The 15094-nt window shown below is 32.6% G+C and overlaps 1 protein-coding gene across 12 annotated transcripts in view; it reads left to right on the top strand.

Annotated features, from left to right (window-relative positions):
• The window catches only part of LOC130442468 (uncharacterized), a 501073-nt gene that overhangs the window by 467382 nt on the left and 18597 nt on the right, over positions 1-15094 (top strand). For 3 of the 12 annotated variants that reach the window (XM_056776611.1, XM_056776609.1, XM_056776601.1), the window contains one exon: positions 6920-7007. The exons of the other annotated variants lie outside the window; for them this stretch is intronic. In XM_056776611.1, the coding sequence (XP_056632589.1) occupies positions 6920-7007 (88 nt within the window). The remainder of the gene's footprint in view (positions 1-6919; positions 7008-15094) is intronic. 12 annotated transcript variants of the gene reach the window in all.

A 15094-nucleotide genomic window follows, 5' to 3' on the forward strand; every position in this document is an offset into this window, starting at 1 on the left:
TACGAGTATTGGTGAAATAATTTATCAGGCGATATGGAGTGCCCTTGAAAAACTACAACAATCAAGAAACTTCAAAAGCCATGTATTCCGAGAAATCTGTGACCACCTGAAAATAAAGAAGACTAGGACGACCGCATTACATCCACAATCGGATGGAGTCAATCTAGGTAACACCTAGCAGAAGAATTATGTCATTCAATTGAGAAGGAGAATGGACAATATACACGAATTGGTCCGCTCGAATCTTCAAAGTTGTCAGCGACAGAATGAAAGAAGATACGACACGGATGCCAAAGACGGCGGTTTTAATTAAATAAGAATACAAAGTATGCCTGCACAACCCAACGAAGAGAGGGATTTTTCCAAAATTACAAAAGGTTCATACTTAACCAATAAAATTATGTGGTCTATCGCATAAGTAAAAATAGTCCACCAAAATCAAATAACGCCGTTCAAAGGAGACCATGACCTACAGGAAGGGGTGAACCATTTGCGAGAAGAGCCTCTTGACTTCTATCAATTTGTGAGTGAGTACGGAGGTACTGATAAAGATATGGCGCCACTACAGAACAACAACAAGATTTGTTCACTTTGCCAGAAAATTATTCGCTGGTCTGCAATTTTGGTGTCTCGTTGCAACGTTATAGCTGGCAAAGACTTCGTTACAATTAAAATTAGTTTTTTTTGATCATTTTTAAAAGAAAGATATATTTTGACGTTTTGACTTTTCTTTAAATCTTTATAAAAATATATTTTGATAAAAACTTGAAAGAAAAGTCAAAACGCCAATTTCTTATTGTTAAGATTTCCGGTGATTTTTGATATTATTAATGCTTGTAAAAAATCACAAAAAAATCTTATGTAATTATTTACCAGACGATGAAAATACATAAGTATTCGAAAGCTCGGAAAATATATTAAAGTTAGTCCACTTTGGTGTTTTCTTGCCACGTTCCCAATAAGAAACCGCTCATATATATCAGAGCAGATTGTGTGGTTCAATTTTGTATTACTCATTAAGTAAACTAGAGCCTCATCTACAGTCAATATTTCATCTTTGTATATAGACTACATATTTGAAATTATTTCCACGTTTTCATGTAACTTTTTTTGGAGTGTGGAAAGACATAGAGACATACTCTATTTTAAATATAATAGTACTTTTGTAGATATTAAATAAGGTACTCATATCTACTCTTCGTTTTTGGTGAGATGAGGTCATTGCCTACTTTTTTCTTAGAGTGTTTTTCCCAGTTATATTTTTCATCAAAACTTATTCCCAAAAATTTGATATCTTCTGTAAATTTGAGTTCGCTCATACCTATTTTTAATTCCAAATATTCTCTCTGGGCTCCGGGCGAGTATGACGCATTTAGTTTTTACGTGAAGTATTTCAAAATCGGACTTGTTATGCTATTCCTCAATAATGTTTGAATAGTGACTTTAATGTTTTTATATTTTTAACAACTCAAGTTGTGTGAAATTAGATCATTACAACTAGTTAAATCAATAGAAGATAATGGTCCTGGTAATGGATACAATCTCTATCCCGCTACAAAGTTTAATATCGTAAGATTATATCAGTAAACCTTCCCAGATTGTGTTGATTGGATTGAAATCCTCTAGTATTAGTTTTATCCTTTTCACTTCACTTTCTTGTAAATTCTGTGAATAATTTTTTTATTGATTGGGACATAAATATATAATATTTATATTCTTTTCATAATATTGTTTATTAATTGCAACATTTTTAACATAGATAGATACTCCTTCACTAGCTCTATCAAACTCTCTGTTTTTAAAGATAATTTCGTGGTCTGTTAGAAATAGTGTTTGTCATCTTTCAAGTTGGTTTCTTGTACAAACAAGTCGTTACTAGTTTTTGACAGTAGGACTTTCCGTTTTTCTAAATCAGCTATTTTGTTTTTATTCTATTGAAAAGGAATTATGTTATTGTTTCATCAGTTGGGAGGATAACGAATCGTAACAATGTTCATCTTCGTTAGCTGGTAACGAGACTAAATTTGGTTGCTTACGGATTTTGGTTAGAATTTGACGGACATACATTCGACTACATTTTATCAAGTTTATAAATGAAACAGAGGACCTACGTAATTTGACTTTATAGACCACTTTAATCAAATCTCATTGAATATTCTAAAATGATGATGTAATAAAAGAAAAATCGTAACAAGTCAATAACAAAATCTAAAGAGAGATGGTTTATATCTTCATCTTCATAAATTGAAGTGTATAACCTTCAGCTCTTTCAATATTTAAATTTTTGAGAATTTTCATACAATGATATTCAAATTATTTAAATTCCTATTAATTTACCTGGTGTCTATCAATAAGAATATAAAATCAGCGAAAAAGGTGCCTTCCGTATGGATAATTCAATTTCTGACTTACTATATCTTCAAGCATATATATGAACCTTTTACCTGTCAACAGGATTGCTATATTTTTTGAAATCCAATAGATCTGTTTGGCGCTTTAAGGAACGTATTTTCGAATATACGTTATATTCTCAATATTTAACCTTAACACAAAATACTCATTCCAAAAATGACACGTTTTTATACAAATTTCCCTTCCCTATTCAACCCTCTTAGTGGTGACAAATCCAGAAATTTTTCATTATGAACGGTTGTAAAGAAACTACTATCCAAATTTCATGATTGTTTTAGCCTACGTTAATAAGTAATCTCTTATTCATTTTTTTTTGTGCTAAATCTTTAAAAACGATCGATATTCATAGTAACATCTGTTCAGTAGACGGACAAAACATTATGTGTGAGTGAATGATGGATTGGATCACTTGGAGGACTTGATTGGAGAAAATAACTCTGTGTGATTGGAGCGTAAGTTGAATAACTTAATTCACAACTTTGAAAAACTGTTTATTATTATAAAATATAAATAAATACAGGGGTTTCAATAATCTGACTACTGTTAAAATTATATATGACCATCTATGCAAGTTTTTGCTCTCTTAAATACTATTTCAATTATATACAAAAGCTCTAATCAATTATGTTTATGGTTGTCACGTCACATCAATAAAATAAGTAATTTGATAAGTTGATGGAACTCTCAAGTGTCTAAGGGACATGTGGAACCGTTTATGAAGACATTGAGGACAGTCAGTCAACAATAAATCTTACAATACAGAACGAATACAATTAGGTAGATTTATGATTTTTCACAGTCACAGTAATATAAGACTGAAATTAGGTAATCGAAGACGTTAATGGAGAATAAAATAGAGACATATTGTATAACTTAATTTACGGTTAACAGATCTTAAATGGTTCCCATCAGAAGTGTCGAGATAATTCCTTCCTTCGAAAATTCAACTTCGAGGGCTAACGAGGAGGTTGAACACTAGTTGGGTTGATTGGTTAGGTTTTCTGTCGGTTGCATCCACTGGGAATGAAATTTCTTGCTAACTGTGGTTCCTTAATTAGAATAAGAGAACTCGATTCAAGGATTGACCAACTACTTATATCATCTGTTTGAATCGGTAATGGGAACTGTCGGTTGTCGGCGCTTGATAAACTATAGAAGTTACTGGTATGCAGGATCCAACCGACCCTGGTTTACTTTTTGATGGTAATCAGGTAATTGTTTTCATTCATCACGTGTCCTTCGCCAACGTAACTAACCCTTTCCAATTAGTACTTTTTTGCCAACCTCTCTGTCGGGCTTCGATGGCCCCATCATAACCTGTATATCTTCTTGTCTGCTCCAATTCACAATTGGATTTGTGTTTCTCCGTGAACGTTGGCACTTTTACCTGTAGCAGTACGTAATCGAATCCTGGTTGAAGCCTATAAGCTTTTTTTTGGAACTTACAAGATCGGGTCTCATGATGGTTCTAGTTGCTCCAGTGTCTACCAACTGAGTACATTTCTTCCCATTCACTTATATACTGTCATTCTGACATCTGAGGGAAGCTATTAGTAGAAGAGGGTATTTGGAACGATTCTGGGTCGGTGCTGCCCCCTCGTAGCTAACCCGTTCTAGTTTTCCTGCGTCTGTGTTTCTTTATTTGCGGAAGTCCTACGACGCTTACAATAACTCCGTATATGCCTTAGCACTCCACAATTCCAGCATCAAATCTTCCTTGGCTTCTTCTCAATCATACCTTTGATTATGTTGACGATCTGGTCAAGTTTGCTCTTGTCAACTTCTTCGTGGATGGTTTTAACTTGTTGTATGAAGCCATCCATTCCATCATGTTCTCTGGTTCTGATGGATAAGCGAATCGAACAAGTCGGGCAATGTCTACCTCGTGTTCTTGAAGAGTTTTGTCCTGCTTCTACCTTCGGTTCTTCAACTCAGTTTCTTCAAGAGGTATCGTCTGGAGTACATCTAAAACATCTCCTCGCAGCGCAATGGTTGAACTCACCGCTTTCCTTTATAGGACCTATCATTTACTCTAGCGGCTCCCTCAAACTGTTTAACGTAATTAGTCCAAGACTTCTTACCATCAAACGTTGGAGCCGTGACTCGGGGAAAACTGCGATTTTCTTCGGTCTTGAGTAGTGCTTGTGGATTGCAGAATTTCATTTGTTCGATCTTTTTTTCTTTTCTTTTAGAAATGTCATTTTGTTTTCCATGTCAGCATCAATGTCAACTTTTAATGATAGAATATCGGCAGAAATATCGCTCTTCATAGTCGAAATATCTCTCTTTATGAGGTAAATATAGTTCTTGTTAGTTGTAATCTTCCATATTGGTAGAAATATTGTTTTTAAAAACCGAAATCTCGTCCTTCTCGTCGATATTGGGAAAAATATCGTTTGTCAAAGTAGAGATATCGTCCTTCATAGTAGAAATCGATGAGATCAATGTGGAAGACTCGTCTTTGAGTCTTTGAAAAAAATGTTTCTTCTGGATCAAAGCCGCCACTTACCAGTGGCACTTTGAGTATATCTACTAATTTATTCTTCTTACCGGATGTTTCCAACTAATGATTCTCTAATTAAGCTTTCAGTTCCGCCACTTTCAGGTCCCCAAGTCTCTTAACACTACACTTAACTAACTTATATAATAATTAATTATTTAATAATCCTTAACTAACTTTATAATTTATTTAAATTCTTCGGTTGGTTTTCTATTTCGTTCCATTCACGATGACTATTAACTGATCTAACTCCGCTAAATAAAGTCTTTTTTATACCCAAAACGAATTTATCACAAATTTTAGAAAATGAACAAACAAAACAAATAAATAAAAAGACCCTTCTAGAAATTAGTTCAAAAATATATATAAATATATATATATATATATATATATATATATATATATATATATATATATATATATATAAGAACAACACCAGTCAATAAAAATGTTATAATTTTTGTTTTTAAGAAATTTTTTGTCAAGAAAAGATAAGTTCTAAATTATCCGTTTCTAGAGTAAATTTTATATTATAAGAATCGAAACTATTGAAGTAAAATATCAAGCTCATTTTATGCAAGGGTTTATGCAAGGGATAAAATTATATCATCAACATACTTTTTAATGGAGATTAATTTGAATGGTAAAACAGATATTAAAAGTCCAAAATATAATCCATTTCATGATCTGCTAGTAAAAGGGATATTGAATAGCCCATTGGTGTTCAAAATATTTGTTACCATTTTTAATATTATAAGAAAAATATGTATTATTACGGAGGAACAAAAATGAATATAAATTTTATTCATTCTAATAGAGTTTTTTATTGAGTATGCAATTTTTACATATACCACTCCATTTGTGCTGTAGAGCTGTAAGACATAAATTTAAGTTGACATATTACATCTAATTGGAATAAAACATAAATCTGTGATAATTTGGTAATGGTATTAAAAGTTTCATTTATTTTTAAGGAGTCTTTGATAAATTAATCATTGTTATAATTCAAAGATTTTGTCACACTTTCAGTTAATCAATTGGAGTGTTAATTTATGCTACAATTGGTCTAGCTGTTAGAGTAGGATTGTTCCTTCGTCATTTTGTTTTCTCTTAAAAAATTTTTATAAAATTAAAATTATTAGTTGTTCTATGTATCGGATCATTAGTAAGTTTTTTATACGGTGTATTATTGGCAATAATAATTGTAATATTACCTTTGTCAGATGAAATGTCTATTAAATTTGAATTTTCTTTTAATTTTTGTAAACAAAGTCTTCAACGTAATAAACAAAAATGTAATAATTCTTTAACTCAAAGTACAAAATAGTACGTAGCTTATAGTTAAAAAATATTTCAAATTCAGGCAGAAATCCTTAAAAATAATACCATACAAAAATGATTCTTACACATAATATATATTCAGTCTTAAATATATAAGATTTATTATCAAGAATCAAAAGTATATATTTGTGCAAAAAATATTCATTTTCACATAAAAATTATAGTGCTCCTTTTAATTAAATATTGTTTTAATAAGGTCTTTGATCAAAATAGAATATTAGGACATCCATTTTAAGTAAATTTCAAATTTAGGAAGGATTTGAGGTACCACAAAATTGAAATTATATCACGTGATAACGAATTTACTCATAAACAAACGACACTGCGAAGTGAAGAAGAATAAAAGAATAATAACATCTGTAATATTATACTTTTTAAACTCCTAATGTTTCTTCATTTTAGGAAATTTATGGTGATGGAATTATTACATATTTACATTTTCAACTGTACATTATATTTGTTCAATGTTTAGATTTGTAGATAATATATGTAATAATGTATGTAACAAAACTACATGACTTCTCTCATAGTAGTCTTATATACTACGTGTATAGACATAGTTATTTCAGACTTACAACTTGTACACATTGAGTGGATCAACTCAAAAAACTAAAACACAAATTTGTTTTTTCTTAACATTTTGATGTTTTTATCGGTTCATTACAGACACGAGACCCCTGTGTTATCGAACCCCATCAAGTTAATACATGTTGATGAAGATTTAGTTGTTTTGGATAAACCTTGCTCTATACCGGTGAGTACCCGTGTGATCCGGTACCACTAAAAAATCAGTTTCTTGAATCAACCGATGACAGATATTTTCATTCCTTGAACTGAGAAACAGATATTTCTACAAAATATGACGTTATCATTATTTGTAACATTCGAAAATAGATCATCCTTGCACGACAATGTTATTAACTGACAAATAATTCATATATTTGGAAATATAAATGGGGAGAAATAGCTACAGTGAACATCATGCGTTATTATTGCTGACATTCGGAAAAATTCATATAGAATAGACTATACCTTGTTTAATTTAATTTTTTCTATGAGCTTTGAATGAATGAGCGTTGGTGACGCGTGTCGACAATTGTAGCATCTACCAGAACGCGTTTATCGAAACATGGATCGCTTGTTAATAATAAAATTTGAAATGCAAATTTAGTCGTCAGAGTATCGTGAAAAATATATTTACTTGATGTAAAAATATAGGAAAGGGTGATATTACATAATTCCATAATACGATGAATAAAATTCATAATAACATTTTGCGAGATTTAATCAAAATTGATATGAGGAAGTAATGATAATCTTAGAATGTTACTACACAAAGTTAAGGAAGACATAAGGTTCAGCGGTGCGTAGAATTATACCTAATTTCAGTTTATGGCCAAACTGGTCAAATTGTTACGAAAGTTAAATCATTTTCTTTCAATTCTAATTGTAATTTAAAAGGATGTGGTTCTAAGTCCACATTCAATATCCAACACGAAAGTTCTTCGGGATATCGCCAAGGCAGCTAAACGCGTAAACAACCTTGAGTCAATCCACATAGACTTGTTTACTGGCGCAACATTCTCTTCGTTTCTACTTTGTGGCCGCAATATTTATTTTATATTCATGGTCGGTTGCTTCGAAATTTTAAATCCATGATTTAATGAAATTTACACTTGGACAATGATTAATATTTTGTAAGGTAATACGTGTGTTGTTCTTCCTGGGTAGCGATCCATTCTGTCTAAATTTCCTAGTCTCTCGCGAGGCTCCTAAGCTAAATCGCGTACAAAAATGTATGATCCAATTTGTATATTACGAGGGTTGCCATTCAAGTTTTGAGTTATGGCAACACTGATATAAATATGTCAAATCTGACATTGCCATCTTAAAGTTTGACATTTTGAATGTACTCCGAACGGCTTGTAATACGAGTACTATTTGTGTTCTTTACAGATACTTCAAACATTCAGTTCGGTCTAAAAATGGAATTAAATTGGGAACATTTTCATGCGATGGTTTTCCATGATTTTCGGCATGGATTAAACCAACAGAAGAGTGCCGATCAACTCAAGGAAACCAATCTCAGAAATGGAATAATTCTTTACCACGACAATGCGAGTACTCACACATTAACTCAAACAAAAACATGTTTGAATAGTCAAAATATCGAATTGATGGGTCATCCGCCGTACTGTCCTTGTTTGGCACCCAATAGTTTCTTTTTATTTTCGTAGATCTAAAATAAATTGAGTGAATATCATTCAGGTCTATACCTGAAGTAGCCGTTAATACGTTCAAATTGCATGTTTTGGAGGTAACTCAATCGAAATGATGAAAATGCTTCGACAATTGGTTCAAACTTATGCAAAAGTGTATTGATGTCAATGGAGAATATTTTGAAAAACAATACAAAAACAATAAACCCTCGTACACATTGCAGTCATTATAATCAAATCATAGAATTTAACCCCACTATATAAATAATATTTAACAGTTGATAGAATGTTTTTTTTTTCATTTAGCAAAGGACAAAGTTTTCCCGAAAATTTCTAGGTTAATATTGGCATGTGTAAATTAGTATCTCCATTACAGATAAAATTTCTAATATCCATATGCTTCAAGAAGAAGACTAGACTAGCACATCTTAACTCTTAGTTAGTTTTGATTAATCTTATTTTCAGGATTCCATATTAAAAATATGGGAATGAGTAAAATTGTAAATGCGTCTACAATGGTGTTCACTTATAGCTCGGACTCCATTCTTTGTTTGCTCATCTCACAGTCGAGTGCAATTTTAGTTGTACGAGTTTCTTAAAAAAGTATACTACTATAACTCCCTTCCAAAAATTATCGTTTCAAAGTGACAGTTAAAATTTTCACGCAATACGGATCCACAGCTACATTACACCTGTATATCATTAGGCATATTTGTTTTTGGAATTCTTTTAGAATTCCAACTTCGATTCTATATTCAATATAAATGGATATTGAAAATATTTTGGGTACATTAGTTGTCTCATTAATAACAAAAACTTCTAATGGTCAGCCAATTTTGGTTTCTGATTGTGTCACAGGTAGAATTAAGTGGAATTAAAAAAAAAAAACTCAACATTTCAAAAGGTAGATTTGACATAATATTAATATGAAAGCTTGCACTTTAAGTTTAAAAGAGATGAGGTACAGACTTCGCAAAGTTTAAAAACCGTTAACTTTTAACTCGAGGCTACTAAATTAGTATAATTTGTGAAATGTCAGAATGAGTAATTATTCGTAACCAACTCAAATTTTAACAAGTTGGTTCAATTTTCTAGAAGTATATACAATTTATCTTTACCTAATTCGCATGATATTCATGCAAACTTAGGTTATATATCCATTTACAGCTTACGTTTGTTCCAATGATCAAAACAAATTGATCAATAATTTTGTCGATAGAAAAGATTGGTTTTCTTTTGTATTTGTTTTACCCGATTTCAAATGCTATTCAATAATTCAGAAGCTATAACCTTGACAATTGACTGCTACGTTTTTACTTGCTTCGGATGGCATTCGCCGGCTCCTGTCTATTGAGATGACTGCCGTTTTCATTGAGGTGTGTAAGTTTAAAACTCATCCATGGTCGCTCACTTACTTAGAAATAAACAATTTGCTCGAAACAGCGCTTTGAATCATAACTTCTGTGTTAATTTGGTTGTATTGTGAGGAAAGAATACTTTTCATGCTCAATTGCTCATATCATCCATATGATATCTTTATGGTGTCAACCAATTCTCTCAAAATTTCTCTTTGTGATTCTCGATTATTTTTTTGTTTTTGGACATGTTGATTATCAGCATCATCGGAATTAAACGACCATATTTGAACTCCGCATACTAGTCAATGATAATTCGTTTCCAGGAAAAGAATCAATATAATACATTCCAACCTAACCATTTGCCTCAACCAAAAACGATTGAAGGAACGAGCTTAAAATATGCCAGATATTTTCTGAAAAATAGTACTTCAAGTAGAAAAATATATATGTAATTTGTGTTTTGACCTTTGTACGTCATATCATATACTAATCCATTGATAATATATTGATTGAAAATACCACGTTGTAATAACATGTGGATATTTCATTTATGCTGGGGCCACACTAGCGGCTAATGTCAATGCCCATTAGCGCGATATTTATTGCGATCATTTTTAACGCGCTAAAGCGGGTGGCTACACTTTAAAGATCAACGTCAATGCCCATTATTTGTGATAAAAAAGGCATTAATTTTACTTGAATTCAAGCAGGATGGACGTTGACACAGGCTTCATGGCAATACATAGTGTGGCCATTTCATTGCGTTAATCTCTTTGATGTACCGCCACTTGAGCTATCGCCTCACGCCAAACAACAATGTTAATGCCGTTGTTAAATTATCGCGTGGCTACACTTACGGTTAATGTCCATATCGCGATAATTAATGCCATTTCTCTTTAGTGTGGCCCCGTTATAATTTGAAATACACTTTTTTCCACTCGAACGTAAACACTTGGTCTAACTTCGATCATTTTCAGTGACTACTTAGTAGTTCAAAGTAATATTTTCTATACAAGCTAACGGTTTAGATCTCGTTCAATTGAAAATAGTGAGTCTCGTTTTTGTCTACATCAGTGTTAGTTATTTGATCAACGTCAGTTTATTATTGAAAATTAGAAAAGTGGATTATTTATTTGTATATTATAGTGTATTTCACTAATTGAGCAAGATATAAGGGGATGGAAACATTATATTTTAAAATTTGTGTTTAGTTGCTTGATTTATGGTGAAAAATTATTGCTAATATATTTCTGTTAATGAAAGTATAAGCCTACAAATTTCGACGAAAAAGTCTAAAACTAAGAAGAAACGGGTTTAGTTGGACTCTTTAAGAGCATCCATTGTTTCCTTAAACTTTGTTTTACTCTGAACTTGAGAATATTATGAAAATACTCAGATTTGAAATTTATTATTTTTGATATTATGTTAAATGTACCTGTACAAAGAAAATATTGGAAATTTGTGTCAGTACTAACTATGTTATGTATAAAGAGTTTTATTTCATCATGACTATGTATTGCCCATTCGTTCGGTATTATTGCAGAAATATTAGCTAAACTACTACCTCATCCATCATATTCACCTGATGTGGCTCCCTCCATTTACTTTCTGCCTACAAATTTGAATAAAAATCGTTTAGTAGAAAGCGATTAGAGACAAATAAGGAAGTGATGGTAGAGGCAAAGTATTTTGCAAATTTTTCGAAAGATTATTTCTTAGATCATTGGGGACAATTGGGTACTTGTTCAAAAATTTTAAAGGATTTTATAAAATATTTATTTTGATTAACTTTTCATTGAAAATTCACACTTATGTGATTCCTTCCTGGTACGTATTCAACGTGAGTTTCAACATTAACATAGGATTGTTAAGATACTGAACTATTCATCACTTCTAGTATGATCCTTCTCTTTGGAAACTTCTACAGATTGAAAAATGTACGTATAGTCAACTAAATTTCTACTTTACTTTGGCGTCGTCTGCCATTTCTCTTTCTCACCATTCATTTTCTACCAAACTTGGGAAATTTTTATTAGTAAGAGTAAGCGTTTCTAACAGAAAACTTTGTATGATGCATTAACAAAAAAATTCTCTATAACTATTTAATATATGAATTTCCATTTATTAGACAATATACCCAAAAACCTAACCTTTGTTTGCTCTTAACAACGTGTATTGCTTTAAATTTTCTATGTTTTTTCAGAACTCCTGCTGAAGTATGATACTAAGGCGAGAAGGGTTGTTGTTTAAATACTCGTATTAAATTATTGGATTGTTCTACTTATATATTTAAACAGTTTTCAAAGGCTGGAGTAAATTTATACACACGGTGTATCTTACTCACGTAATTCATATATTAACTTATACTAGATGCACTAGATTATTCACTATTCACTAACTACTATTAGTAAATTCGATTTTTTGGAAATCTCTAGTTTGCAGATAACAGATAACAGATAACAGATAAAAGTCTCCTAATAAATTGTCTCCATAGGTTAACAAAAAAGATCCACTATATAACCTACGCAATCACCAAACTAATATCGATTAACATAGAACCGGCTTCCCGGTATATATCATTGGGCGTGTTAGTGACAGCCCCCCTGACAGGTTGCATGTTACTGAATAATCTCCCTGAAGATGAACCAAATCTTGTTGTTATATTAGTTACTCCATATTTAGCTTCTGGTAGGGAGTAGAGAGTGCTCCACGGACTTCACTGTCGCCATAAGTTCTCTTCTTGTAGCTCAGTAGATTGGGTATTTACAGCACTCTTTCTTGTCCTCCTTGTATCTGTGAGAGCACTCCTCTAATCCCTAAGTTACTTGCGTCAGTGTCAAGAATTAAGTTCTCTGTGGTAATGGATATCCTAATATCGACACCGTGGTTAAATACTTTTGCTTCTTCTGTGAGTCGTATTAGTGGATTGGCAAGATCTCCAAAGTTCCTTATAAACCTTCGATAATATGTGCAAAGTCCGAGGAAGCTCCTAACTTGATGTTTATCGGTTGTGTGCTGCCATCGCTGAATGGAGGCAATTTTCTCTGGATCCATCATCACTCCTTTATTGTTATATGATCCAGATAGTTGACTCGGTTTCCCAATAACTGACGCTTTTTTGGGTTCAGCATGAGCTAGACAGCTTGAAGTTTTAAATACGTCAGCATATTTTCCAAGATAACGCAAGACTTTTTGCATAAGCCTTTAAAACATCGCAAGCGCATTGACCAGTCTGATTGGCATAACGTTGAATTGCCATAGTCCAGATACTTGCCAATATCCAGATTTCAGGTCCAAGGTAGATAACAGCCTTATTACGTCTATTCTGACAATTACGTATTATTCGATATCAGCTATGATTACCTTATGCCTGAACTTTTCTGCACCAATTCTCAATTAGATTTGTATATCTTCGTGAACATTGGCACTCTGACCTGTGAAGGTCCACAATCGAAGTCTGGTTGGTAGAAGCTTCTTCTTGGAGATTATTATCTTTGCATCTTTGACATTATAATGATTCTAGTAGCTCCAGTGTCTACCAACAGAGTTTATTTCTTCCCATTCACTTCACCATCTACATATACATTGTAATCAGTATGAGAGTGTCTTGGTGACGATCCTGTGATTGTTCTTCGTTTGCGGGAGTCCTGGGGAGAACTACGTCCATGCCCCAGCTTATCGCAATTCCAGCATATCATTGTCTTTGGCTTATTTTCAACCATACATTTCATGAATCAATACGATCTCTTCAAGTTTGTTCTCGTCACCATCTTCTTGTATGTTTCTGACCTTATCTCGAAGCTTTCGTGGCCGCTTCATATTCAAGGCACCTACCAAAGTTTTTGGACGGGCTTAACCGTGGTAGGGTAGGCCCTCAATAAATGCCTGTATGCCCCAAAATTCCATCATGTTCTCTGGTCCTGATGGATAAGCGAATCGGACAAGTCTACTTCATACTCTTGATAAGTTTTGACACGTTTCTGCCCGAATCTTCAGCTGAGATTGTTACAAGTGCTTTAGGTGTTAGTGACCAAATCGCAAACTTCTTCTTCAGCTGTTCTAATTCATCAGTTTCTTCGAGAGGTATCGTCCATTTCGAATGCATCTCTTCACAGTGCTTTAGTTAAGCTCACGGTTTTTCTCATATCCGATCAGTTATGCACTTTGGTAACTGCCTTTAACTGCTCAAGGGGATTGGTCTACGATGTTTTTAACTTGGGCTGACAATGTCTTCTGTCTTAATTGTGCTCGTGAATTGTATGATTTTATATGTTCGATCTTCTTTTTATCGGCTGAAGTAACTTTTGTTCTTGAATCTGCCGCCTTCTTCTCTAACTCTCTATTTTCTCATCCATCGTTGTCATCTCATTCTCAATAGCGGATTTTATTACCTTGTTTTTCGTCGTCATTTTATTCAGTTCAATTTTCATTCTCCTATACCAAATACGGATTAATTGCCATATTTTGAATGAAGCAGCTTAAATAGACGTATAAAAACAGTTACTGATTAAACCTTCAAACCACTACACACTGTGGGACGACAAGTAGGAATGTTTCACGAAATAATAAAGAAAACGCCACAATTCAATAAATACAAATTATTCACAGCTTGCTAACAATTTTAACAAAAGGATTAAATTTTGGAATGAGGATTAATATAATGACCATCACGATCGACCAACTTAGCATATCTGGATACTTACACCAACTGGAAGAGAGAAACTAAAACGTGGTTCACTAACGATGTTAAGGAATTGACAAAAATGGGAATGCATACATAAAATAATCAGTGAACACCGGACCACTATGAAAGTTGTAAAATTGTTATAAATCGGAAAAACAACCACATATGACAAGTAAACAATATTGGAAAAGATTCTTAGTAGAAATGATGGATTCATACGGTGATCTTAATAAGGTATATAACATGCTTTTACGGAAGAAGAATGTATTGGGTAGTTTACTGATGATGACCACCGATAGAGATCTAAGTAAATGATGATAAACTATGGCAAATAACACTTGAGAAAGGTGAAATAATAATTGATAATAATAACGAACCGGAAATAACACAAGGGAAAGCTAAAACAATAATAACAAAGCTGAAAAATCCTAAAGCAGTTGGTATTTATAATATTAACAACGAATTAGAAGTATAGAAAAGATAAAATAAAAAAGAAACTAGTGATCTTATTCCAGAAGAATATAATAACTGATGTCATATCATACCAAAGGAAGCATATTTTTACCTATACATAGACAAG

Source organism: Diorhabda sublineata, chromosome 4 (assembly GCF_026230105.1).
Source record: "Diorhabda sublineata isolate icDioSubl1.1 chromosome 4, icDioSubl1.1, whole genome shotgun sequence".
Classification (NCBI taxonomy): Eukaryota; Metazoa; Arthropoda; class Insecta; order Coleoptera; family Chrysomelidae; genus Diorhabda; species Diorhabda sublineata.